Source organism: Dermacentor variabilis, chromosome 2, assembly GCF_050947875.1.
Source record: "Dermacentor variabilis isolate Ectoservices chromosome 2, ASM5094787v1, whole genome shotgun sequence".
Taxonomy (NCBI): Eukaryota; Metazoa; Arthropoda; class Arachnida; order Ixodida; family Ixodidae; genus Dermacentor; species Dermacentor variabilis.
This window is the reverse complement of record NC_134569.1, coordinates 64,721,763-64,742,081: the sequence shown is the minus strand read 5'-3', so window position 1 is coordinate 64,742,081 and position 20,319 is coordinate 64,721,763. Positions and strand designations below refer to the sequence as shown.

At 45.7% G+C, this 20,319-nt stretch overlaps 1 protein-coding gene across 1 annotated transcript in view; it reads right to left on the bottom strand.

Moving 5' to 3' along the window:
- The window catches only part of LOC142572017 (cyclic nucleotide-gated channel alpha-3), a 373,120-nt gene that overhangs the window by 17,326 nt on the left and 335,475 nt on the right, over nucleotides 1-20,319 (bottom strand). Inside the window, exon 2 of the mRNA XM_075680805.1 lies at nucleotides 3,857-4,150. Coding sequence (XP_075536920.1) covers nucleotides 3,857-4,150 — 294 coding nt within the window. The remainder of the gene's footprint in view (nucleotides 1-3,856; nucleotides 4,151-20,319) is intronic.

Here is a 20,319-nt window from a genome sequence, read left to right as displayed (position 1 = left end):
AAACTTAAAGAAATTGACTCGCCAAAGTAGTTACAGAAAGTCTTAGGTGTACACTTCCAAAAAACGGAGAGCCATAAGAAAGAGAGAGAAAGAAAGAGAGAGTGAGTGACAAGAGAGTGAGAGAGAGAGGCAAAGGAAAGACAGGGCGGTTAACCAGAGATTATCTCCGGTTGGCTACCCTGTACTGGGGGAGGGGCAAAGGGATGCGATAGGTGAGAGATAGAAAATGATAAAAAAAGAAACACACACACACACACGTACGCACGATATACACGAACTGTTTCTGTGGGCACTGTCACGCAGTCTGCAAAGGCGTTCCTAGTGTTACGCAGTGTCATCATACAATCCTACGTCACACAGTGTGTGACGTAGGATTGTACGTAGATTGTACAAGAGTACACTGTGTGACGAGAAGTTGCGAGAAAACTAGGTGAAGACAAAAGTATCGAACTTGGAAGGTCTGAAGGTTAAATTAGATAACAGCGCAACGTAAGCTGTACGATGTTGAAGCCGATATTTAGCCACGAGCCATACCACTCACAAATTGTATTTGTTCAGTCAACAAGTTGCGTTCTCGTAGAGTAACGCACAATAGCGTCGCGTACTGCATTCCCATCTTCAACGACCGGCTCTGTGACGGAGTGCCTCAGTTTACACTGCTCGTGATGCATGCAAATTTATTTATTTATTTATTTATTATTTACACAATACTGCAGGCCAGTAATTTGGCCCTAGCAGGAGGGGCTACAAAGGATACATTCAATGTAACGAAGATCAAACGAAGATCAACAACAACAAAAATCAACAGAACACGAAGACCGTAGCAATGTTCATCCATCGGAGTTTACAATATGTGACTCGAGTGCCTTCTTAAAGTCGGCGGATTCAAAAGTCTGTCGGGGCAAGGAATTCCATTCGGACACTGTTCGAGGGAAAAAAGTGTGCTTGTGTGCGTTGGTTCTAGCGAAAACTGGCGATAAAGAGTATTCATGGCTGTGTCTACTTGTCCTTGTAGTTAAAGGTTTTATGCAATTGGGAAGTATTAATGTAGTTTTCCCTGCAAGACAATTGTGAAGCCAAGACGACTAATTTTCCGGCGAACCTCGACAGTCGGTACATTGTACTTCTGCATCAATAAGCATGGCGAATCGTGCTTTCTGTATCTATCAAAAATAAATTTTATTGCCTTTCTTTGGACTCTTTCGAGTTGCATAACATCCTTTTTATAATCGGGATTCCAAACTTCAGCAGCATACTCTAGTTTTGACTGAATACATGTATTGTAAGCTAACATCTTGGTACCAACTGGAGCGTGTTTAAGTTTTCTTTTAAAAAAACCACAGCTTCCGCAGGGCTGATGAAGAAATGCCCACCATATGCTCCGACCGAGCAAGCTTATTAGTTAGAGTCGCGCCTAAGTACTTATATTGGGAAGCTTCTAATACAGGTTGGTTTTGGAGCTGATAAGAAAAAGAACTAGGACATTTTTTTCTTTGTGACACGCAGTTTTCTCCGAATTCAGCGACATACCCCAACACATACACCAATCATCGATTGCCGAAAGAGTGTTTTGCAACAAGAAATGATCATTTGTGGATGATATTTTCTTAAAAACAGCACAATCATCAACAAACACTCTTATGGATACATCATGAGGCACTACGTCCACCAAATCATTAACATAAAGAAGAAACAGTAGCGGACCTAAAACAGTCCCCTGTGGAACGCCCGAGGTAACAGACAGCGCACTAGACGGACAATGATCAATTTCCATAAACTGCTTTCTATCAACTAGGTACGAGGCAATCCACTGAATAATGTACAAAGGTAACCCTATACACTCCAATTTATACAATAATTTTCCATGAAGCACTCTATCGAAGGCTTTCGATAAGTCTAAAAACAGAATGTCAATTTGGCCAGCCTGGTCAAGTACACTCGATATATCGCGTACCGTCGAAATAAGCTGCGTGGTTGTAGATAGACCCTTTCGAAAACCGTGCTGGTGGGAAGACGAGATATTGTTTTTAGTTACAAATTCCTGAATAAAGCTCACGACTGTGTGTTCCAAAAGCTTGCAACAACTACTAGTAACAGAGACAGGACGGTAATTTTTAGGAAGCAGCCGGTCACCGGCTTTATGGACAGGCACCACACGGGCTATACGCCAGTCAGCTAGTACGACACCAGAAAATATTGAGAAGTTAAACATTATGGTAAAAAAATTTGCGATTTGTTGAGCGTAACGCCTTAAATATGCATTTGACAGTCCGTCAGGGCCAGTGGATTTCTTATTATCTAGCTTCAACAGCATGGCAAGAACCCCCTCACTAGTTACAATCAACTCGTTTTCTAATACAGGAGAAACATTCGCCAAGTTATATTCGTCACGTGTTGAAAAAACACATTGAAAGTACCGATTAAACACTTCTGCAATAGAAGTTGGGTCATGAAGAATTTTATCATCAACTTTGAGTTTCTGAATCTCCTTTTTACTTTGACTGAGGTAGCGCCAGAACTTTCTGGGATCACTTTTAATGAAGAGTGCAATAGTCTTGCTAAAAAAGTTTCTTCTTGCTTGTTTTACTTTACGTTGCAGATCATGCGTTAGTTTTATAAATTGTGGAGTGAATTATTTGTGATTCTTTCTCAGGCGCTTAATTTTTCTTTTGGTTTGTATTATCTCCCGACTAATCCAGGGGTTTTTACGGTGCTTTTGCAGTCTTTTTGACGGTATGAAATTTTGAATGCAGAACGTAACTGCAGAATAAAACTGCTGCCACAAGCTTTCAACGTTGTTAGTGCTAACGACAAGATGCTCTTCTAAATAATCGATTACTGCTATGTCGTCGGCTCTATTATAATCTTTTACTGTGGCTGGAGTAATCTTTTTTCCTTTTGCATCTCCGTATATCTAGTCTAGCAGAAATTCAAGTATACTTCGAGCTCAGTCAGGGTAATGCTAGCTAAATTAATTATTTTACGTGAGAGACTGTTCTATTCTTGTCAAAGGGACACAATAACGTCCAGACCGACTCGCAGGACGAGGGTCCTGTCGATCTGCCTCGCCTTGCTTTTGCAAATCAAGGCATAATGAACGCGCGTTACTGCCTGTATTACGCTTCTTCTTACCAATGCGCAACAACGGATAAGATTGCTTTATTTTGGGTTTAGTACGAACTCTCGTGAGTGGTACGGCTGTGTCAACTTTTTCCCCAGGCTCCCATCCGTGTGCGACGACAGTAAGCAATAAATTTTCGGCTAAACGCCCCAAACACTTCTTGACTGACCAAATTATGTTTAACCAAGATTTTTATGTCAAAAAGAAAGACAGAGCAAATTTATCAGGAAAAGGCAGGGCGGTTGACCAGGCTGAGCTGAGTTGGCTAACATGCACTGTAGATAGAGGAAAATGGGCTGAGTTATGCTGAGTTATGAGAAGAATGAGATAAGTGTGCAGTACCCTGAAAAAAGAAAATGAACTACGACGTTTTGCACAGAGAGAAATGTGAAGGGAGGTTTCCCTTTTTTTTTAACTGAAGCTTCCGTCGCTAAAGTTGAACTGCTTTTCATCACAGAATGCAAGTACAGCCTAAGCTCGCGCAGACTGAAAGAGCGATGATGTGCGACTTTTTTCTTATTGATGACAAAGCCAGCTTGTCCTTGTTTGTTTCTACACAAGAAGATGACCCATTTAACATCTTAACGTTAGGGGCGCAGCATATTCACCCATAAACTCTAAAAAAAATTTAAGAATTTTTTTCCCCAGTGGTGGGTTTGCGGCTATCACACGAATGTGGTTACTAGGTACCGGTGTGAGCTTACTCTCCGGAGCATACAGACACCACGCCCCCACCTTTCCTGCAGATGTAGTCGCCAGGGCTGAAGAGGACGGGTCTCAGTCGGAGTACTAGCTCGCAGAGGAAGCCTGCCTCGGTGTTCTGGAAGATCTCGACGCGCTTGAGCGTGTCTAAGTGAACGTGGATGGCGATCTCAGCCTTGAGCTTGTCGGGAAGGCAGCCCACCGAGCGCTCCTCGTCCGAGCACTTCTGCGTCAGCCAGAGGTAGTCGAACCACCGGATCACCTTGTTCTGTAGGTGCTCCGGTACGTGACGCATGCGCATGTACGTCTTCACCGCGTCCAACTTGGCTGCAATACAGGGGGACGGGGCAGGAGAAAGAGAACACGCTTAGCAGAGCCCATCGTTCTGACGCCGTTACGTACAACTGGGCGTGTCTGAACTGAACGCACAGAAAGCAGTAGCGCGAAGCATGGTATTCAAGGTAGATCACGCGTTGGGTGAAGTTCGAGACTGAAAATGTGGCTATTTACCTCTAACGCTATAAATGAAGACACAACCTATTGTACAATATGTACATCCATTCCCAATGTATATTTAGCTAAATAATACTTTAATTCTTGCATTTAGAAATGCGACGCGAGACTGGAGAAATCTTTTGTATGACACGATTGTAACTGAAGTTGCCATTGTGCAAAAGTGTACGTATGTGGTAACAATTATTAGTAGGAGGGCGAATCAGAAAATATCCGCCCCTATTTTTTATTAGCCGAAATAAGGTACGTACAGGTAATTACAAATATAACGTACTATTTTAAGTACGTTACAGTATCTTTCAACATAGTCAGCATACCGGTACAGACATTGGTCCCATCGCAGGACTAAATTTGAGATGCCCCTGTCGTCAGTCTGCGACGCACGCGGCCTCCCCGAACGCTCATTGCCATGCAAGTCTTTACGGCCCTTTGCGAACTCACAACACCGCCACCTCACACTTCTCAAAGCGAGACACCTTTTGTCAAACGTGGGATGCCTTCCCCGTGGATTCCGATGGGTGTTCGCCCCTTGCTCCATAGAAAACGAGTCGCACTTCGTTGCTCGTATGCCGTACACGTGCATAGGGACGCCATCTTCAACAACTGACAGCAGCGCCGTGCCGCGGGATTGCGGGCACATAAGTATGGGCCGGTCCGAGGAACGTCCACCACTGCGAATGGATACGTTGGCTTCGCATAAACAGCCGTAATTTAGCTTAAAAAAAACCAGGGGCAAAGGCTTTATGATTCGCCCTCGTACACGTCTTGAGGGGCGTACTGGTTATCAAGTTATCCACTTAGGTTATCCACGTACTGATTATCAAGTATGCCACTTATGTTAAGATAGAGAGCCACCTGCTTCGGAAACAAGCAGCTAAGAACATTAATTTGTGTTGGTGGCCAGTGTGTGAGAATAAACACAGAATTAGCCTTCGTCGTGAACCGGTAGCTAGCTTCAGTTCCCATCTTTTCAAAACCGCATTACCCTCTTCTCTATCGCTTCTATAGGGTATCGCGTAAACGCTTGCTGAAAGAATGAAGAAAACGCCGCTGTTTTGGAAATACGCAGAGTAGCGAGACCCCCTCGAACAACACTAAGTGCAGTACATGGATGAATATTTGTGTCGGTTACGCACTGATGAGCACCTAGAGACGACGGTTAACACTGTGTAGAATCATCGCGTCACTGCGCAAAAATGTAAGCAAAAGCCTTTTTTTTTTTAACCATGTCTGGAGGGACTTTATTTCGTAAGAAACAGCGAAGCAGCGGCGAAGACCTTAGGGCACGGCTTAATGCAAAGTGCCGTCATAATCGGAGCAAGTGATGGGATTATAACTCTGTCACAAAGGTGCGCAAGAATCACTGAATCAAAGGAATGAGTGCGAGAAATGAAGGGAAGAAATGAAACGAAGCTTTTCGTTTATTGACGGCATTAATTATATGCTTTCTTTTTTTTCTCCTATAAAATAAATATCGAATTCGCAATTACGAATAGCGCCACCAAATCTCTGACACCCAATAATTGTGAATGGTGCGCACCACTCTACTTTAAACATTCAAACTATCGCTGCATTAGATGCATATAATCACTGACAAACTGCTGCGAAGCCCTCTTGAACAACATTCAGCAATTGTTACTCCTTCTGGAATATTGCCTTTTTGCTTGGCCGCTGCACGATATAAAGACCTTTGAATAGGAACTGCCTCAACTGCAGCAGCGTACCAAGCTGCGCTTTGTTGATACCAGAAACAGTCGCGCAGTGCGTTCATTCGGACCCACGCCTGCAGCATATAAATACACGACTCGCGCAATTATCCCGCGCGGACGATCTTAATTGAATCAAGCCGCAGCACGGCCATCCCGCGGAGCGGAGGTCGTTTATTGAAGCCTCCTCCCTTTACACCGGCTATACGTGGCTGCAGCATTGCACACGCAGCATGGAGTTGCGGTAGCGCTTTCGTTTTGCTCTGTGTACGCTAAGGAATGCGCAAGGCGTCATTTTTACAGAGCAGTCGCCTGTTAAAGGGAACACGTGAGTGTAAAGAACGTGCAATCTTTCTTTTCTCTCTGGGAAGTGTATAATCACCAGGATTTTTAGCAGATAATTTGTGTTGAGTGGCGCTGGCTTCTTTGTGCACATATGTGCAGTGAAATGACATAGCTTTCGCAAAACTTTGCAGCTAGAGCGCTAGCAAAGTCGGAGCCCGATGTTAGAGCGTTACCCTTAACCTTTGACCATCGTGTACGTTTGAATTTCAAGTGTTTTTTCATACGCGCTGTGTGACCAGCGGAATCTATTGTGGCAAGCCTCCTGATCTATAAACACCAGAAGTGCGAAGGAGCTTCGGAGCTGTTCGTTAATGCTCCACTACCGGTGCTTAAACAATCTAATTTTTATCATCCCAAAAATTATTTTTAAACTAATCTCCTTCTCGAAATTCCCCCCCTCCCCACAGCTCTTTCCCTTCACAAGTGCAGGGTAGCCAACTGGGCTGGGCCTGATTGAGATCCCTTGCTTTCCTTGCCTGCTTGTCCCAATAGCGTTAAAGTCAACAGCACTGACACCAGAGAACCGCTGAACTAGTTCGCACTCTCGCTTACCTGTTTTCTCATTCTATGACCCCAAGTGCACGCTTACGTGGTTACATGTCTGTGCACACCGCGTTTCACAAAAAGCGACACGGACAATAAGAAAACAATACAAATGTAGACAGATACACAGCTTGCACGGTGCAACACTATTCTTTGAACCTCGTCTGCTAGTAGGACCGAGAGAGGCCAGCACACCAGGACAGTTATTTTTCTTTTACAGTACAGAAGAAAAAAAAGCCATAATCCTTAAGTCTTCGCGCATCTTATTCTTAAGCGCGTTCCGTCCTTCAGACTTGTGAGCAAATGTCGCAACTCTGATCGTGAGTGCACATAATCAGTGGCTCGGTTGCTAGCATGGCCTGTTATCACATTTCATGTACACCCACCAGGGGTGCTATGCAGGATGCCCCGAGCTTCTCGCTGGTCTGAGTTGTTTGCTCGAAAGGCAGTCAGTGAACAAAGATAGCGCGAGACGCTCGAAATCAGCAGCCAAAAAGTTACAGCAGCACTTAAGTTCCTTACGTGCCTTGAATGCAAAAGCAGTACGAATCTTCCGCGCGATACTTTTCGCTTTGTCAGGTGCTCGAATTGGGCAAAGTAAATTTTTTAGGTGGGGACAGCCCAAATTTTTCGGGTGGGTCAAGTCTATTTTGGGAGTGGACGACGCCGCTTTTGAACGTGGGCCAACTCAATTTTCGAATCGGGCAAACTCAATTTTTGGGCTGTTGGCCACGGCGTTCGCCGGACTGTTCAGCGTGGGATTTCGCAGTGCGAGCCGCAGCAGGTCCAGAGCCGGGAACGTGACCTCATCACTTGGTCACATGGGTTTTGGTACCATCAGATGTTAACGCTGGACGGACGCTGGATTTTGCGCTTCATGGGGTGTATAATGCTTTCGTATTAATAAGATGTCGAGGTAGGGCCACGTATGCAAATTCGCGTGCACCCAGCGCACACCGCTTCCTCGTTTCCAGCGCACAATACTGGCCAACGTTACGCGCTAGCGCCACTTATTGTTATCAAAGCGATATCGCGATATCGCATTAGCATAACTGTCCCCCTATCTATCTGCACACTCGGCGCAAGCCGCTTGCCGAGCTTTTCTGGGGTGCGTCACAGGCGTGTCTCCTCTTTCGGACATTGTCTGTCTATCCACGGTCGAATGAGCACAGTGAAGACGGGTCATATTCTCACGTCAACGCTGTCCTTTCTTTCGAATACTTTAAGAAGATCACATATTTCGATAACTTACTTGCACAGGTAATGCACTGGGTGGAACGATAAACCGATGAAAGAAGGCATCGACGCTTTGACTACGTGACACCTTCGTTTTCATTCGCCTGTGAGGTAACGCCCAAGTGATGATAATCCAAGAGTGAATCTAGATAACCCAGTGCAACTAGAGGTAGGCTGTGGATTGAATTGTGTGTCTCGATACCATCAGCTCATTCATCTGCGGGCGTCGCCGGAGCTCGCAGTGATCCCCAACTTTGCCAAACTCGTGCCATTGTGCCTAGCATCCCAGGACCATTGTTGCCCAATCCCACTTCACACAATAGAAAACCCTGACAGACCTTCGCTCCGGCGTCCACCCAACGACGTAACCCACTTTTCCCGAAGAAAAGAAAGCGAACCCTAGGAGGCCATCAAATGTAGCCGCATCTGAAATTCCGTTTTCTCGGGACCGGCGCCCGTAGTGGCTACGGTGGTCGAATAGCGGACGAAGAGCTGGCCCCCACTAACGCTGCCTGCCTCCTGTTCCCCCTCTCCCCGTCACGCAATACCTCCAACATAACGATGTTCGAACATCGCTTTCCAGGGACGCAGAACGCTGCGAGAAACATGCCGCGGTTGCGTACGACACGCGGCAGCGGCGGCATCGGCGCTGCGAACTCTCCCGCGGGATGGGAGTGTAGGGCGCCATTCCGGGAGTGCAAAGATTGCGATTCGAGCAAGCTCGAGCCCCCGCGCGCTGACCCAGCATGCGGGAGTCACCGTATACGGCGAGTGCTTATGCAAACGAGCGCGCGCTGCAGCCAGATTGCCTCATTTGCTCGCGAGAACTCTCGGCAAGAGTATCGGGAGCGGGGATCAAGCGAGAACTAGACGAACAGGCGCCATGAAAAGAACAAGACCCGATTCGCCCGCTCGGGGGAATTAGAATCATCTGACGAAGCTGCGTGCATTTATGGCGCGGCCCGACGACCTCCGGAGCACGGATTGCTGCTCCCGATCACCATAGTCGCATGTGCGCGCCGCTGTGTACACTAGACTAGTGTTTAATTAACGGCGATGTCATTAGCGCTGCGCGCTCACTGTTCGCCCCGCGATTATGCCGGGACCCATACCTAAAATCTGACTTTCCTCTCTTTTTTTTTTTTTTCGCGTCTTTCTGCGTGTGCGCGTGTATTCGGGAAGACTGAGCTAGAGCGTGGCCCTGGGAACTTGATAATCCTTGTTCATATTTGACTGACTCTCGCGCTAGACGTAAGCGTGCTGCGCGAAATTTTGTCACGGTGGTGCCATGAGACAGCTAACACGTTTGCTTTCACGTCATTGCCCGAATGGCATATAGGAGCGATACACTGAGCGAACGGAGCATTCCGACGGTGAATCGGGGGGAGCTGGGGCTACAGAGGACTACGGCGGGTCACGCGCATTCGGGTGAGTGGGTCAACAGCCGCGACACACTTCGTTACCGCGATGACAGGATGAATGTCGATGAATGTCTGAAGGAGCTTATCAGCCCTTCATATGCGATTCAATTAAACGGCTAATTTGCATCAGCTCGCAGGCACGACTTGACAGCGTGTTCCTATTTCTATGGCTGGACAGAACCGAGGTAATGTTGTTTGCCGTCATTTGGAGATAGTCAAATTATCTCTTCCATTCCGCCTAAATATATAATTAGTCTTAATTAAATAATAATGTTCTCCAATAGCATAATTCTATTAGATGAGATGAAAAGTGTCAATGAGAAAATTGTAGACTAACATGAAAAGCTCCCGATATAGCTTTCTGTTGCTCAATGCGCGCTACAGAAAAGTGTTTTTCTGAGCATGAAAGAAGCCCGCGAATACAGGCAAAGTGCCAGTCGCACGGCAATTGCGGAGAAATGCGAATACTTTGCCGATAAATGGGTTGGCTTTCCAGTTATTTTACAGCGAAGCTGTTAGCCTCTACTTGGTCGACATTTTTCGGGCCCGCATGCAGGGTGCTCACACAAAAATGTAGGCCGATCCCAGAGACAGTGCAAAGAAGTGGGAAGCGCACAGTGCGCTGCTTCTCCAAGAGGCATCACATGACGTCATCACGTGACGTGACGATTCCCTTATCACGTAACGTAACGTTTGACATGTTGATGTTATCACGTGACCTTTGATGTGATGGCATCATCACGCGAGGTTTGAGGTCATGACGTAATCACGTTCGTCATCAAGTCAAACCTGACGTCTCCACTTGATCTCATCGGTTTTGGTACCATCGGATTTTAACGCCAGATTTTTAACTCATGGCCCATATAATGATTTCGTATTTATAATGAATACCCGTTCAGCACTGGTAGTGGCGGTTTTTCACAGCTTCGCTGGACATCCGCTTTAGCAAGGCCGCTATGTCGAGTCATATTTTTTTTTCTTTCTTTGCGCTTAGTTCGCATAAAACGACGTTTCCTTAACAAAGTAAGCGGAACGACAGCGCATTTTTAGCGCAAGCTTGATGGAGCGTATCTCCTGAATAGTGTCATCCACACAATTCTCTTCAAGTGAATATGCCTCGCCGTCTCGCTCGTTAGAACTTGTAAATTGCAATATGTACCACAAGGTAAAAAGATAAATACTTAATTAGAAAATTTTTGTTGTTAAGTCGTTATGCATTTCAATTTCTTGTGCTAGTAAAGTCCGCCTCTTCGAGTAGACCAGCTCATGCACTAAAATTGTGCTATCTGCCATAAGAAATGTTTTAATTTTTTAAGGTGTTCGCTGAAACACCCTATATATAAAGAGGAACAAGTTTTTTGGATCGGATGAAAATATGGCACAAAAGGCACAGAAGGCTTGTATGAAGATTTCTTCTCACGTACCACGCCAGATTGATGGACTTTATCGGACGATGTGTGTGTGCTGTGCTATGTGCTCTCTCTCTCCCTTCCCCATCTTTCATCGCCCCCATCCCTTTCCCATGTGTAGGGTAGCAAACCGGTTAAGCTAAACTGGCTAACCTCCCTGCCTTTCCTTCTCCACTTTTTCCTTCCTTCCTTCCTTGTCAACTTTCCAATCGGGCAACAGCTGCTTCCTTTTAGAAATAATAATGAATCAAAGTACGAAAAACATACAGGTCAGCGCCAGAAGAAGAAAAACAAAACCTTCAGTACAAACTCTCGGCCACAGTTACCCGTCATGCTTGTATTACAACGGAAAAAAAGAATAAGAAAACAACAGACCTCAGCGGTTCCTGTGGCTCTGAACTCCTTAACTGGGAAATAATAATTATCCCACAGTGAAAATGAGAGATGAATATAACTAAAGTTTATGAATACGTCTATTACGAAAAAAATATTAAAGCATTCCACGAAAGGTGGCACAACAGTAATTATTATACGCAACCCTTCTTTTAGCATAGTTATGACTGACTATATCTGCATGAACACCAGCGTTTCAAATGAGAATAAACAAGTTTTTAGAACTGTGCGGGAAATGTAAAAAAAGAGTGCTCAATTTCTCACTTTGACAGCATAGTATTAGCGGAGGTGGACGTCATAAAGTGGGGTAAGACATTCACTACAAAGTCCTGACCTTTTGCACCTGTTTCATGACAACTCTGCCAATAACAGCCTACCAATTACACGTATATCTGCGTGATGCTCTACTCCACACCTGGTTACGTCAAGATCACTCACGGCGACAAAAGCACTTTGACCGTGGATACAGGCCTTACGTGCCTTACTGAAGCCTTGAAGTCCACGGACCACAGTAAGCGACAGTAGTTTCGATGTGCATTTCTAAACGACACACGCAGTTGTTTTTCTTTCGTTTTTTTTTTCTTACCATAACTTAATCTAATTTCTCTGCGTAAGGTATCGAAGAGAACGCGCCTCTGGGCGACCTGCCTGCATTTCTTTCACGTCTTTTTCCCTTTTCTTTTCTTGCGCTTGACCAGTTGCAATGTAGCAAAATACTCCTTTGATGGCAACCTCCCTAGATTTTATTATATTTCTGTATACTCCCTCTCAACTACTCGCATGTGGAAAACATTATCGACTATAATCAGTTGAATTTCCCAGGAATATGTACAAGTATTTCAATCGGCTGCAGTGTACTTCAGTGCTTTACTATATATATATATATATATATATATATATATATATATATATATATATATATATATATATATATATATATTGTGCAGGTGGTGTGCTACAACTAACTGATACTGTTCTCCAAACTGTGCAGCAATTGCGAGGCAACATCATACGACTTTTGTTGGTGTTGTTGTCAACGTTGCTCAAACAAAATTTCGACATGGCCGTCTCTCTTATCAAACTTCAACAGTCATACTTAAAATACAAGTCACTAGACGAGCGCAAGAGTGTTTCGGCGCTAGCACTTAGGGTCTAATCAAACGTCATTGCATCTTTAAAAGACACGGACAGAAATATAGGAGCGCTTCCGGACACGCATATCTATTGTGCGCTGTGAGTAAAAACCAACAGGTCTTCGGCAAAAAATTTAAGTGTGCATTCTTCGCCTACGCTGTTTTGCCAAGTCCGAGCTCGGCAGCGCAGTACAGAAAGGCGGCACACATACCGCGAAGCAAGCCACCAATACTTCGTTCTCAAGTTTGTTAGCTGCTGTACAACTTAGCAGACACGCGTTGATGCACTGTTGCAGTAGCTTGCGTGACCCGCCTTCATCAAAATGGCTGGGACGTCAGGCGGAACTGTAAACTTTCAACAGTGTGTTTTGCGTTTCATTTCGTTCCGTGATTCTCTCTCCTCACCCTTATCCTTTAATATGTTACTCTATGTAGGTACAAACGTGCCTCACGTCTGTAGTATCTGTTGCGCCATCAGCACGTGCCGCTTCCACTGCGTTAAGTTTTCGCTCCTTCTTCTAGATACTGTACGAGACTACCTTTCGTCAAGTTCCTCCATTCTTTCTCCCATTTGTGCTGCATTCGACTTGTTCGTACCACTTCGTACCTAATCTTCACGTATATCTCCTTTCTCTCTTCTCCTATAGGAGGTATGCACATGACGTCATCCGCTAGGAGCGCTAGCGGCATCCGCGGAGGCCGCCATAACTGCGGTCGCAAGTTCGCGCTGCCTACGCGAGCAGGCCTGCGTCGCCAAGTGACCCACCGATGCGCACGAACCGTCAAAGGACCTTTTCAATGTGCCTTTCAGACTTGGCTACCGAGTAGTACGTCTTAGGTCAACGATGGGTCTAAGCACGTACGTGCGTGGGCTGAGTGAATCCGAAAAATCGCATTATGAAAACGAAGTGCGCTCGGGCGACTGTGTCGACCAGCTCTAACTCAAAGACCAGCTTCGGCGCGATGTCGGACTACTGCCTCGCGTGGACGTCGCAGACATCAAGGATTACACTGCGAATGCAACGAGCTTCGCGACCCGCGAGCAATCGAAATCCTACAAGTCGATGGAAGGCCACAATAATCTGACGAACGGCTGGGTGCAGCAGCCGCGCGTCAAAGTGCTCGCGTAACATGATCGCCTTCATTACAGAATTTACACCGCGTTGTCCACATGCGTCGTCAAAGGATAGCGTTAAATTTGCTTCAATGAAAAAAAAAAAAAGACCCCCCCCCCCCTCCCCGAGAACTAAACACTGATTTTACACAGCCTTCGCAATTTTTATGTTACGTCAATTATTCTGGTCTTGCCAAAACAGTCCTTTTTTTTTTGCCCTCCCAGGTTTGTCAATCACAATCATTCGATGAAAAGCCACTCGCACCATGGTTTCTCGCAAAATAAAACGGCGGGGATCTGGCGGCACACTGCGCCTGCAAGACAGGCCTGGCAGAGGCGTGCTCGCACATAGCTGCTGTGCTCTTTTACATTAAGGTTGCAGTTAAGAAGAGGAATAACCACGTGTCGAGAGGAACCCAACCTGAACAACATATTCCTATCACCGAGTTTCTTTCTTGTGTGAGTGCTGCATCCGAACATAGCACAGTTCACCGCGACACCGAAGCTCAGTTGACGCACGGCCACGCCGGAGCGTAGTCTGTCCGGATACGTAAACATTGTACGTAGACCTGTTCGTATACATAGAACAGCACTGCGCTCGAGACACTGAAACGTCCTGCTTGTATATCAGCGACTGGATAAGAAAACAAGGCGAACCGCGGGCCAAAAGATAGGGATCAGATGTTTGCGCGAGTAAGACCGCTGCCATTTTTTTCGATACACCCCGACCGTCAATATGGTGCGGCTGCCCCAGCGACACTGTCGCCGCTTCGCGGGTCGAGCTCAGTGCATACCTCCTATTGATCTGTGGCACCTATTCTCAGAGGAAATTTTACTTGTGGACATACACCTCTCTGCAATATCTGCTAACGAAAAAAAAGTTGACCGACATTAACATCGTACGTTGCTGACGAACATAAGGAGTCCGAGCTGTGCCTTGTTTCTTTGTTACTTTTTTTTTTATCTCCCACGAAAAGCTACTGAGAAGAGCGGAATGAATGCTTTCACAAGAACGGCGCAGCAGCATACAACAACACTTGTTTTGTATTGTTCTTTTTTTTATCCTTTTATGTTTTTTTGTACTTTCTTGCTCCGTAGCAATGAACGAAAGCTCTCGAGGCAGTTTTAGCGAAGGCCGGAAACTATTTAGAGGCAAGTGAAAGAGCTTGTTCAGAAATTCCGGCTTCCGCAGCGCTTGCTGGAACGGAAGGAAAAGCTACGCTTATTTTCTCTGGCGTCTGCAAGGGGCCCGCTCGAGGAAGTCGCACTTCCTGTCCGCGAAAGCGAGAAGCCATGCTTGAAACTCGACAGAGAGGACCGGACGAAGAAGGGCGAAGCTGGGTAAACGACGAGGCCCACGAGAGGGCAGATAGAGACCACCGCTGAACTAACGAGACGAGGAAACAACTCGACTAAAAACGGATGCGAGTACGATGTAGCACATACCTTCTATTGTTTTTTTTAAGCCTTCGCAGACGCATATGCGTTTTCCAACCTCTCCGCCTTATGTATCCCACTTAACCATGTCCCCACAAAAACATCTTATGAATTATTTTTTAAGGCGCTTCAAGCGGCATTTCTTTTTCTATGCAAGTTTCAACTCTTTTTCTCTTGTTAAATTTTTGTTTAGAACAGCTAGTGCTTGCTACGTGATAGGTTTTCCTTCTTTCTTTCTTTCTTTCTTTCTTTCTTTCTTTCTTTCTTTCTTTCTTTCTTTCTTTCTTTCTTTCTTTCTTTCTTATGGCGTTTTGTGCTCTGAGTATTTTTGTGTTTATGTCATCTTTGCATGTGTTTCTTCTGTGACGTGTGAAATCTGTTTCATCTGTGACGTGTGACATATATTTTTATGTTTCTCGTGTGAAGAGGAGTCAGCGGTGTCACCTTTTGATGGCAACGCCTTCTCAAATAGTCACGTGAGTGAATGAATAAACTTTATTTGAGATACCAAGCTGTTGATGCCCCGGAAGTGGGCGGCCACCCTATTCCAGGTAGCCGTGGCAGTGTGTCGATAACCTAGCCCTAGCCACGTTAGTAAATAAATGGCACGAAGGGGCCCACACAATTACCGAAAGAATTTCTCTGCAAAAATACACTTTGTTTATTTTCACTGTTTATGTTATGCGAAAATTTTGACGTCGACCTCAGCGTACTCGAGAGCCTACCTTTTTTTAAAGCAACATACTTCTTGCGTTCCGTGCGTCAACATTCAGCTATTCAAGAATGTAGCGGAAAAAAAAAGGGGGGGGGGTGGTCATGACTATGTCGAATTAGCTAGAGAATTTGCTAAACGCATAAGTGGGCTCCCATATCCGGGAAAAACCTAGCGATGAGGATGAGAAATAATCTTATGGAGAATTACTTCACGCTCGCGCTCACGGAGTTGTGTTGACAATGGCAGCAATATCCTTGCTTAGCTTACGTTGGTTTAAATAATTATAATTAATTCGGTTAATTAGCTTGGTTTAGGAGTTTCTGTAAAGATGCACTGCTTCGTAGAAAAGTATGCAAATAAGAAGAAAAAGTAAACAACCCGTGAAGAACGGCCTCAAACTTTTTCGGCAGCCCTGGCGAGCACGAATAAAGCGCGTGTGGAGTTCAGAGTGCCTCCTATTTCTTTCGCCTACGCCCACCCCCCTTCCCTCGCCGTTTTCTTTTCTTTCTGTTTTCTTTTTTACGCAGCAGGGGTAGTTCCCATCTAGAAAATTCCAAATCTGTGTGGCGTTATTTTTCGCCCTCGGCGTTCGTTCTCGTGCGTGCGGCGGTGCGTTCGCCTCGGCACCCGCATAACAGCGAGCGCCGCTACCATAAGGTGCCCTGTCGGAAATGTCGTGTTTCGCGCGCCCGCTTTGAAATATGCGCTGTCTCCTCTCTGAGTGTGACGGAGAACTCCGCAAAGGCGCCGGGCGCTCGCGAAGTACAGGATACCCCCATCACCACACCTGCCTCTTTGCCTCACCGCCACCGCAACTTCTTTGGCGGCGCGCGAAAGAATCTGCAGGGCCGTGTTCAGCTACTGCGCATGTCGGGGATGCTTGATGATGCGATGTCAGGAGAAAAGCCACACACAATGAGCGAGAGACCGCGCTTTTCGAGTCGCTGCATAGACGGCGAGAGGGAAGGTGAAAAGAAACGAGACAACAGAAACAAGATAGAGGTGGAAAGAACGAGAAACTGATGAAGGCAGAACGAAAAGTAAGGGAGACGGAATCGATGGAAATGAAGCAAAAACATAAGCAGGTCAGGTGCGCCAAGGAAAGCGAGATTTCTATTTTTTTATTGCGAATTGCCGGCCTGCACTTGAGACCTTCGGCAGAAGTGAGAAGAGGAAACATTTATAAATCCATAGCTGCAGCAGCCACGTTTAAGTGAAAGTGAAGAATGGCAAAGACCGTACATCTGCAATGGAATAGAATATGGTCGAAGGGCTCTAGATCACACGTATTTGCAAGATATAAAGCTGTAAAGATGTACGTTGATGAATGTACCCCTATAATAATGCGTCAAGAAAACTCGTGAGCTTCTCATTGGTTTCTCCAGTGTTTCACTCATTTACTGAGACAACATCAGCATCTCAGGTTTTACCCGCCGTGTTATGAAAAACAACTTCTTTGCGTTGCACGGAACATTGTACTCGCCAACTACAGTATTGCTGCCATAGCCTCCAAAATGCATGCACTGACGCCACCACTCTCAGAGTATATATGCACAAGCCTGGAAAATATTACCAAGCGCAAATCTTAAACGAGAGCGCAGTGGTTAGCGCGTCCAACTCAAAAAGTGGACATTACCGCAGGAACCGACAAAAAGCGCAGTGAACAGGTAAAACATTGGGAATAAGCCGAGTTTGGACTAATAAGAAACTAAGCAAGAAAACTAATAAAAATAAAACAAGAACAAATAAACCGTAGAGTACGTGGTGGGAAATGCTGGTGCACTGGGAAACAATCGGCTAGCTCTCTCAAATATAATTTGCTGCTAGCGGAGGCGCACATAGGCTTAGTGAAATGTGCCTTCTATATCTTCGCAGTAGAGGTATAAAGGTCTTAGTCCCAAAGTGGCCTCAGGCCAGCTTTCGACTCGTTTTCCTAAAACATAGAATGCCGGCCTTGCTCTATGATGTAGGGGTAGAGCGAGATATGACACTCCGAAAAAAAAAAATACTTGTCGGGAAACCACCGGTCATGGCTGTCAATGTAAGCGAAATAACCAGACGCTTCTATAATGTTATTTGTTTTATTAAAAGAATGATGAGATTGGAAGCGTATATTTGTCACACTGAGGGCAGTTAGTTACCGTTTGTTGTTTCATTGCGTAATTCCTTAGACAGAAGAGCTGTTAACTAAAGAGAGAGAAGGGAAGATGGAAAGGCAGGGAGGTTAACCAGACTGAGTCCAGTTTGCTACCCTACAGCTGTTAACTAGTACATCTGTAACGGTGCCGGGGCCATCTCCTGCAGCCGCAACATGGGGCGGGGCAGCGGGAGAAGAGGAACGCAGGCTAATTACAGCGCTCCACCGCAGCGTCTAAACTTTCAGGTGCCCCGAAACTCACGTGCAACAGCAGTTGCCAAGAGGCCCCACTATTCGCTTGCGCACACAACTCTGCGACCACGTTATGCAGCCACGTCTTCGACGGAGCCAAGTTCTACTATCGCATTGACATTGATTGTTTCTTTTCCCAACGTTCTCAATAGCCCTAGGTTTTTAAGGAAAATTTCCAAATTATTTATTTTACCGTTGCAAATACTATATCTAGAACTCATAAGTACGTAAGAACTACGTTCTCACTAGAGGTGTCTTTTCTGTCTTTTTTAAAATCTGGTCTATTTACTATTTGCGTTCGGCCATAAACTCAGTTGCCTTTTAATCGGCGTCTTTGTCTGTACAGGCGGTGAAAGTCCGGCTGCCGACCACGACCCACCTACCACAAAAACGGGCGAAAGAGCCGAAGAAAGCCATTTGATTTGAAAGTCTTCCAAGTGCAGGTAAAAAAAGAAAAATATATGCACGCGGAGAGAGAGAGAGAGAGATGCAAATGAGAGGAAGGCAGGGAGGTTAACCAGACTTAAAACGTCCGGTTTGCTACCCTGCACTAGGGGAAGGGAAAGGGGAAGTAAAGACGGAAAGAAGAGCATGACAAAAATAAAAGCGTGAGAAAAAAATATGAAAAGGGACGAAACGGGGTCATTATAGTCTTTCTAATAGGCCACTGTCACGTAGAAAAGTCAACAGAGCCTTGACCGACTTTTGCTGCGACGACAGTTCACGTCGGCATTCCGAAACTGACTGTTCTGAAAGTGGCCTGTCGTCAAGGCGTGCCAACGCGGTCGCTAGTGACAGCCGGTGCGCGCTGTATCGAGGACAGTGGCAAAGCACGTGTTCGATAGTCTCTTCGCCGCCGCAATGTCTGCAAGCCGCACGCGGAATATTATTTCTGGTATTATGACCCGCCCACCCAAAGTGTGGCAAACGTGTAAAACGCATTCGACGAAAAGGAGTTGCTGTTGCCCACTCGTCGTAACAGTAAATCCCTTAGCTAATAAACAGGTGACTCGACAAGCGGTCGCACACATGCTTGGACGCCATGCAACGACCGATGACTAATCAAGAGAAAATGCAGTCATAATCAATGTGGAGAATTCGGCCGGAGAGGCATATTGCGGTGGTCTCCAACAGGGTTAAAGGGCTGGGGAGATATACGAAAAAGAAAAGTCAAAGTGATAAAAAAAAAGGGAGGAGAATGCACCGATGCTGAAGCACCATTAGGTGCGTCAACATCAAAAGCAACAACGCGTCTATAACGACGAACTATTCAAGAAAAATTTGAAAGAATGAAGCCATCTTCCGAGAACTCTCTCGAGAAATCAATTGCACTGGCAATAATCCAGACATCGAAGAAAAAGGAAAATGAGAACGTACACACATGCGTACGCCGAGGAGCAGCCAGTAGGATAGTTCGATTAAATGTTTCATCGCAGTAATATTCGTTGCTTTGGGTGTTCCTCGTGAACACTTTGCTGTTCTGAAAAAAAAAAAAGGAAACACTACGGATCTTCCGAGTTCTATGATTGTGTTATCAATACTTATATTTTTTGCCTGACAATAAGCGCTAACAGCACGCGGAAATGGCAGAAGCATCGCAAGCGTCGGAAGAACGCTAGATATAATTCAGCAATTCGACGTGATGTAACATGCTATAAAAATTTGGCGGACGCTTAAGCCTCGCATTTAAGAGTGGAACGCGATTACATTCAGAAATCCCTGAATGCTTGTCACGCTTTCCGCAGACCGCAGCTTTCTTGCGGTTGCGCGGAAGCGAGCTCCATCTGGATGGTGTCGTTGCAAGGAACCGAGCGAGTCGCGCAGCTCTATGAATGGTAGAAACGCTGGAAAAGGGGTTCGTGCTCGAGTTTCCGCGTGACAGAATGTTTTCTGTTATATTCAAATTACAGTTCGAGGCTATCATGCCTGTAGGCTGTGTTTAGGTCGTACTTCACGATTTTTCTGGCGCATGTTAATTTGGGGAATTTTTCCAAGGCCTCTACGCCACGCGAAGGGCCTGCATGGTTGTGGTTCGGAATTATTTTTCGTTAAACGACGTCTGACGCTGACACCGGATTTTTTGCAGAACGCAGCTCTTAAAGTTCTCGGATTAATATTCCTTGCACGACAACGTTACGTTTA